The sequence below is a fragment of the Zea mays genome, chromosome 10, assembly GCF_902167145.1.
Source record: "Zea mays cultivar B73 chromosome 10, Zm-B73-REFERENCE-NAM-5.0, whole genome shotgun sequence".
Taxonomy (NCBI): domain Eukaryota; kingdom Viridiplantae; phylum Streptophyta; class Magnoliopsida; order Poales; family Poaceae; genus Zea; species Zea mays.
In genome coordinates, this window is record NC_050105.1 from 143,196,171 (window position 1) to 143,204,596 (window position 8,426).

At 45.0% G+C, this 8,426-nt stretch overlaps 2 protein-coding genes across 2 annotated transcripts; both read right to left on the reverse strand.

The window, feature by feature from the left end:
• Window positions 1-523: 523 nt before the first annotated feature.
• LOC100279590 (putative putrescine-binding domain family protein) lies at window positions 524-3,652 on the reverse strand. The gene is given in 6 exon segments (NM_001152587.1): window positions 524-1,147; window positions 1,223-1,384; window positions 1,505-1,687; window positions 1,879-2,013; window positions 2,761-3,009; window positions 3,170-3,652. Coding segments are annotated over 6 exon segments (1,593 nt in total). The 5' UTR covers window positions 3,629-3,652; the 3' UTR covers window positions 524-742.
• Window positions 3,653-3,923: 271 nt separating this feature from the next.
• LOC100384464 (uncharacterized) lies at window positions 3,924-6,821 on the reverse strand. Its single transcript, NM_001176996.1, is given in 2 exon segments — window positions 3,924-4,765; window positions 6,436-6,821. Coding segments are annotated over 2 exon segments (816 nt in total). The 5' UTR covers window positions 6,676-6,821; the 3' UTR covers window positions 3,924-4,189.
• Between the last annotated feature and the right edge of the window lie 1,605 nt (window positions 6,822-8,426).

Here is an 8,426-nt window from a genome sequence, read left to right on the forward strand (position 1 = left end):
AGAATCAATAGAAACAAAGTGCAAGTGTTATATCTGTCTGAAGACTGAACTCATGTTTCTGATCAGAAGCAGGGCAGCTGGCTCGGCATTTTCACGTTGGGCCGCCTGCCTAGTGCTTACGATGACGGACACCGTATAAAATGATCCGCACGACCTCATGGTGCCATCGCACTGACCGTTGAGCGGCGGGGCAGCCTGAGCCCTCACGGCCATCTCTGACTCCACCACTCGCAACCACTGCCGCCAATGAGAACCACATGACCGTCAAACATACGGAACTAACGCTGGCTCCAACAAGGCCCCCTAAAGGGTTCTCTACCCTAAATATAGAGGATCAAACAGTACTCTACACTCTCCAGCAACGTCCTCTAAACGGTCCTTTAAATTTAGAGGACGCAGCTGGATTCTCTATATATAGAGTTTCTCTAAACGGTTCTCTATCCATTTGACTACTTTAAATAACCGGTTTAGCAAAACTAAAATATGTACAATACATTTGCTCAAGTATGATAAATACGTATGTACAAAAAATAAAATTAAAAAATGTCTTTAATATGATTATTTGAGTATAGAGGACGTGATTTAGAGGACGTTGTTGGAGAGAAATGAGATATAGAGGATGAAATCTTTTAGAGGAAACTGTAAAGGACATATATAGAGGATGAATATAGAGGACGTTGTTAAGAGTTGCACCACGAAGTAAAAAGAAAAAAAAAACTTGGTCAATCACAGTACAGTGGCTCTAAGATCTTCTTTTGAAGTCAAGTACAGCTGACATCTTCTGCAACATGTTCCCAAACAAACCAAGACGAGGTCTCTGCACCCGAGACATCAGCCACTGGTAGTCCTCCAGCGCCTTACCTGACAGGGGTTCCAGAAACTCGCACCTCTCCAGGATCTCGGGCGGAGGCACTCCCCTGACAAGGTTCGTGTCCAGCTTCGGCTTCCTCTTGTTCTTGTCTTGAGGGACCTCTGGCACAGGGCTCTCGAGGTGGAGCGGAGATGCTCCGGGGATGACGTCTTGGCGGAAGGGTAGGCTCCTTGCGCTCTGCAGGCAGAAGTCGAACCACTGGTGAACCAGTGGAGACGGGCCTCTGGCTCGGCTCCCGATTTGGTCAGTCTGAAATCTCGTCGCGCATGGTATTGCCTACAGGGTATAGAAATCAATAAGATGTATAGTTCATAATGGCAATGCATTATACATGAGAAAGTCATAGCATACCCATAGATCAGCCCATAGGCTGCTGCCTGACTTGGGAACAACCACCGCGACATTAGACATTCGCTTTGCAGCAGGGATCACGTCGCTGCTCCAACCCACTGCGACCCATACATCTCCAACACTAAACGACTTCAGATAGTTCATGCTGTCGAATAGTTGGACCTACCGAAGACAACCAATATCAAATCCAGTGCAACAGATAATAACAGAGTTTTGGATGCCCCATATATAAATCATATATGCTCAAGGAGACAAAAAGGAGGTGCCGTATCTGGTGCAAACCTGCTTCTGTAGTTGCGTAAAGCTGTTTAGGACTGCTGCTCTACCACCATTGACGTCCATTTCCATATCAACTGTGTTATATGATGAGCCCAGATGCTTCAGAACAGCACCAATCACCTCTCTAGGAGAATCGACCATTGAAATCCTCCCGGCAAGCTCGGGCCTCCACAAATCCTCCCAATCCTACAGATAAAAGATCAATATGCTTAACACCTAAAGATAGTCAGCATCAATAAGCACGAGCAAAAAAGTATGTCTCGGTAGTTAGTACTATCCTTCACATTTCCATTTCCATAGAAAAAGGGAAGCCTACAAACATGCCCTTTGTAGGTTTAGGCTAATATTGCATACTTTTCTCAAAGAAAAATGTTCACCTGTATTGGCTTCAAATTATGTCTTTTGAACTTGTCTTTCTTGTAAGCAATGACCATGGTGCCCCATCTGTATGGAACTCCCCATATTGTACCATTAGGATCTGCTTCTCCGTTCTGGTTCCTGCACAAATGGACCTGATAGACTATAATGAAAATGCAAATTACATAGAGGAGTATTGTTACAGCCAATTTATAAATGTTATGCTACAAAAATGAATCTTATGAGATCAGAGAATTTGTGTGGTGACTGGTGACTGACAAAACCCAAGACTAGAAAATGTGCATGGCTGAAGCAACTAATGAGTGATACACTACTTAATTAATCCTTCGATCTCCATTATAAGTTTCTTTTGCATTCTCTTTCTATATAGAAACAATTCAACGACCTCTAGGCATTTCGCTATTTTTTGTTTCTTTTATTTCATGCCCCTTGCAAAAGAAACCCAGTTTGCACCAAGAAATGAACCATCTTTTCCAATCCCTCCCTATGCCTATGTCTTTGTGTGGTCCTACTCCTAGCTTCCTCCCAATGTTTGCCAACCAACTCAACAGCTAACTCCATTTAGCTATGCGCCTATGCCTACTGAACATAAGAGCTAAATGTCAGGCAATGATCGAAGATTCTAATTCTTGAGAACAATTCTAGAATGACTTATAAGCAGAACTGATGGAACATTGAATATTAATAATACGCGAGATCCAGTAGAATAGAAACCTATACAGGTCATGGATTTCTCATGATAGACTGTTTCTTACAAGCTTATATGATCTAATAAAATTCAACAAGTAAATTATTTACCAAGCAATGCAAGATCACAAACTTGTTCCAAAGTATACAAATGATAAGCATTGTCAAGGAAAAGTAAAGGTTCCACTTCTCACCTTCCATCTGTCACTCAGGCTATGAAACCAATCCTGTTCTTCAGCATTCTTGATAGGCTCTAGCAATCCCTTGCGGATGGCATAGCCGAGCCAAGAGTCCCCAAGGGAAACAACATCAGCTGCCATTGCAGACTTCGGCTGAACTTGACCCTTGTCCATACATTGTGACATCTCAGAGAAGATCCCATCAAGATTAGCACGGAGCTCAGGACTGAATTTGAGTCTCTTCCCCTGAGCTTCGACGAAATCCTACACACACAAAAAAAAATTCTCACTAAATTGCACACCACCCACCATTCATTTTTCTTTTAAAGAATTCCAGGGAACAGCGACCCTGGCCATACATCTTCCATGCTCACACAAATTTATGCAATCATGCTTTGTTTATGGTGGATGAAGGCGACCAGACCTTAATCCAAGATGGAGGGAAGGAGCCGCGGAGCGCCACGACCCGGAGGGGCACCGAGAGCGCGTAGGTCTTGGTCTTCCACTTCTGCAGCGCAGCCTCCCACTCCTGGTCCTCCTCCTCCTCCTCCTGCGTCGCCTCAACCACCGCAGCGGCCCCCGGAGGGGGCGGGAGCGCGAGGGCTCGGGCACGGTTGGGGAAGAGAAAAAGGAGCGAGCACACGGTCAGCTGGAGCACCAGCGCCGCCACCGTGTTAGGCACCGGCACCAGGCCAGGCGCGTCGGCTTGGCTGCCCGATGGACGCCTCGAAGGCACTGCGGCGAGCTGCTTCGGCTTGCGACGCTGTACGCGGAGTCGGAGGCGGGAGGTGGGCAGGTAGTGGGTAGGGTAGTTGGGGATGAGACCGCGTAGGCAAGGGTGGTGGAACTGGGCGATGAGGAGATGGAGCGGCTGTCCCTCCATTGCCGCTGCCCGGTTCCCTTTCGGAAGCTCCGTCCGGGCAGTGGCCTTCTGCTGCCGATGGGCGATGGGTGATGGGCTTATCCAGTTGTTCTCGCATAAGGCCGGTTGCTAGCTGAAAGCATTTGCTGAAACCTGTGAATAAATGTGGTTGATCTCAAGATCTATCTGACTGTACATGAGCTTATCTTCGAACACATACATTACATGAACTTCTTTTCTTTGATGCCACATGAACTTATTTTTTTGAACAAGCAGATTACATGAACTTCTGTCCATTACTGATAGAGAGCCAACTGCTAAAGCGTATTAGCATTGATCTGTATACTTACCTGACAGTATGATACTTACAACCACAATTAAACATAAAATTAACTTTTACTCCACCAAATAACTGGAAAAGAATGCCTAGGAACCTAATACAAATGCTATAAGAAACAATTTTCTTTGAACAAACACATGTTAATATATGTAGCAGCTACAAAGAATTGCTAAAACAAGGTGACAAAACAATGTCCACTACTGCAACTATACCCTGACGAAATGAAGAGCAAGCTTATCCGGCTATAGATCTTCCTGTAGGAGTTTGTTCAACAGAGCAGTCAGGAGTGCATCCCTTTTCTCTGCCCGTGTTTCTTCTCTCATCCTTCTTTGCTCCTCCCGTTCCATCCACGAGTGTTCCAACAGCAACCTCTCCTGCTCCAGCTTCTGCATTGTCTGCCGCCATTGCTGTTCAAAAACAATCCGCTCCTGGGCGCGTCTCTCCATCATCTCCCGCCACCAGACATCAATGTGCTGTTGTTGCACAAGGAAATCCTGCAGCAGTTCATGTATGCTTGAAAATCCTGCTCTTGATTTCCCAGACATTCTTTGATGTTGCTGTTTCTTGTCGTCAGCTTTCCTCTTCCTGCTGGGCAACGGTTTCTCCTCATCACTTTCTTCACCACCATTGCCCTCGTCATCAGACAGCCCAGATGACCGGTCACCACCAGGTTGCTTCAGTTTCCTTTTGACAGAAGCCCCAGATTCAGACTCAAGGAGTTGTCGTTGCATATCTCTTGCACGGTCTGTGAAGACGGCATGCAGCTCATCAAAGAAGGGACACTGCCTACCATTTTCTGGATCAGAAGTTTCTTTCCCCTGATGAAATGGAAGGATGCATAACGTATGAGCTTGTGCTTACAATAAACTAAAGAATGAAAGTACTAACTATTTGTTGAAATCACAAAGCAAACAAGGTGGACAGACCACAAGGCAAAGATGAACCAACTATGTGTCCAAACAATAAACAATCGGCCAGTCTCTGTAAGTAGGAACTGGGTTTTCTTGAGCATAAAAGAAGAATACATTATAATGCAAAGCTTGAAATTGGACCCACCACCCAACCAACCCAACAGCAGAGTTAATCTGAACCTAACATGGAACTTCCAATTTTTCATTAGCTCCTGATGAAAAAAATATAATTGATCTATTTCCTGACGTTATCATTGAGATTGGGACAAAATACGAAGTCTTTTATAACTATTGCAGCAGAAGACCAATATTACATGACTATTGTGGTCAGCAGGAACGTCGGCAATAATGTACAGCTTTTGCACATTTTTCTCTCAATAAACCTAATCAACGCATCCATGCTCTCTCTCGCACACACCTAACAGGTAGTATCATAATTTTACCACCACTCCCTCTTTTTGCCGGTGCAGGACAGATGTCGCACTCTGAGACAGTTCAAGTGCAATTTCTCAGACAAACTAACCAATGTGAAGAAAGCCTCCTTTAGGGTTCACAATGAATCCACGCTCTCAAAAAGTGAAAATCTAACTTTAACTGAACCACCAATTCTGGACAATTTGCCACTCAATTCCCCTCAAACCCTTGAGATTCCACATTGACTTTTCATGCATCATAGACTCACAATCAACAAAGATAATGGTAGGTGGATTCCCCTTTCTATCACTAGCAATAATTCACTGTACTAGATAAGTTATCCTAGTTTCTTAGAAATATTTGTGCCATGTTTTCATTTCAGAACAAAACAAAGTGGAATACACCTTTTTAAATGCCAAAACATACAAAATATAGTAACAAAAGCAAGCATTGCTTCTATGTGAAATTTGTGAAGAAAACTTGAAAACAGAAACAACAATTGGACTAAGAAAGTTTTTAAAAACCCTAATGTGCTGTAAATTAATCAGTACTCTCCCGTTCCAAATTATAAGATATTTTAGTTTTTCTACATACTTTGCTTTTACTATGTATCTAGACACGGTGTATACCTAATTACATAATAAGTGCATAACAAAAGCTATGTATTTAGAAAAGTCAAAATGTATTATCATTTGGAATGGAGGCGGTATGTACTATCCATAGATCTTAGCATTACTAATTTACTATCCACCTACTTCAAAATGTGCAATTGAAAGCATTACGTTCCAACATGTGTGGCACAATGCAAGGATAAATTCTGCAAAATCAGTTTTCTTTTCTCTACTTATCATGAACATATAAAGACTAAGATTTCTGAATGCCCTTCACTGATGGAAATGGTTGCGCAAATAATGCAGCGAAGGTGAACAAGGGGAGTTGTGGACACACTCCTAAACAACTCAAAGTGGACCTATCAAGATAGAAGACCAATTTGGGGACGCTGAGCCTAAAGACGAAGTCACGAACCAGCAATGCATATCATTTTGCCATCAACACAAGAACAATACAGCAGAACATCGTTGTCTGGTGGTCCAGAACAGACCGGCCAATCTAGCGTTACGAGACTAGGGTAGAAAGTTATCTGCCGGACGAGGGATGAATGCCTTGTAGCGGTTGACGAGGTTCTTCCACTTGCACTTGCACTGCTCGGCGGTTCGTCGGTAGCCTCGCTCCCGGAGCCGCGCCGCGACGGCCTCCCACATCGTCTTGGCGCTGCGGCGCGCCGCGACGGCCTCCCGCTCCATCTCCCTGCGCGCCACGATCAGCTCCCGTGTCTCCTGCACGCCCCACTGCGGCACCCTCTCGTCCCTTCCCCCCGCTCCCGCGCCGCCGGCCTCCATCATCTCGCCGCCCCTCCAGCCCCCGTCTCCCCAGAGGCCCAGAGCGACTTGCCCAACGCCAGCACTCCCTAACTTTCTTGCCTCGATTGCAACGGCGAGGCAGCGGCGGCGACGGGGGACAGCAGATTGCAGGCTCTGCGCCTCTGCCCTTGCTTTCTTGCCTCGATTTCCTTGCTCCCCTCGTTTTTCTTCTTGCTTCTCGCCTCTGCCTGCCTCTGCCTGCCATTACTTTTCTGCCCATTCACACAGCTCGGTCTCAGAGAACGGGGCCTGCCGCATTCACACTAGCTGTCTCCCTGCATCCATTTTGATTTCTTTTCTACTCTTTTTCATAGGGGAAAAGGGGGAAATTGACGTTGTTCATTAATGCAAGTGGGCTTTTAGCTGGACTAGACCCTACCGGGTCCGGGCCCGGTGCCGCCCAAGATAACGAGATAATATTCCCTGTCAAAACAAAGCATGTATACTCTAAGATCACTCTTAGACTATTTCTATCAGCTTACCAATCCCTATACTTATATTCAAACCCTATTTTACAAGCAGTGCACTCTACCGTACAAAACAGTTTATAAGGGTAAATTTTAGGTAATTTGCTGGAGTCCGTCTTAATAGAAGTTTCATTATAAATTTCATAAATGAATTAGTACACTATATTTATTATGAAATAGGTGAAACTAGTTTCATCAATATAAAACTATATCAACTCATTTCCAAGGTATTAAAAAGCGTTTGAAACTACCATTAAGACTAACTTATTTCATCTGCATATTTTTCATCTAAATCTATTGACTGTTTAGATGTAACATTTAAATTTTAATCACACGTTAGTCTATAAAATTATTTTATGAAACTCTTTACTGAGAAAACATATTTTATTCTATTTTTCATCTTACTCTTATTGACTGATAACATTGAAAATGGTGTGATAAAACTATCACTAAGAATGACCTAATGCACTCCCAAGAAACAACAATGCTGGGCCCAGATCAGCAACAGCTATTGGAAGTTCAACCATGGCCAATGGGTACAAATTTGCACGACAGCAAGAGCTGAAATTTCACTGGTTTCAAAAAAGAAAATCCCATTCAAGACAATATGGGATGGACAATATAAATTTGTTCTTATATTAGACTAGGCTAGCTTGCTACTGTACCCACTACCAACCCTGCCGGATGAAGCTGGTCATCACGCGGTGGCTTCTGTAGAGAGGCACATGGTGCTTTCTACAGGCTGGGGAAGTTGGAGCTTCCAGTCTGTTGACGCCTTTTCGGAGCGCCAAATACTCAAGAAGAACCGACGGCGGTGGTCTCTAGTCAGGCGCGAACGGTCCGCGGCCTGGGGCCGGATAGTCCGCGACCTGGCGCAGGGGCTAGGGTTTCCTGCCTGACGGCCGGACGGTCCGCGCCCTGGGGCCGGACGGTCCGCGCGTGCGCAGGGGCAGCGGAAGATCGCCGGCGGCGCCTGGATCTCGCTCCCGGGAGGGACCCCGTCGGGGAGAAGAGATCCTAGGTGTTGTCTAGGCTCGGGTCGGCCGACCTAGACTCCTCTAATCGGCATAGAGTCGAAGAGAGGCGAAGAATTTGGGGATCGAGAGGCTAAACTAGAACTAGACTAGAACTACTCCTAATTGTACTGGAAATAAATGCGAATAGAAGTTGTATTGATTCGATTGATGATTACAAATCAGCCGTAGACCTCTCTTTTTGAAAGTTGCCTAGAGGGGGGGTGAATAGGCAAGTTAAAACTTTTTCAAC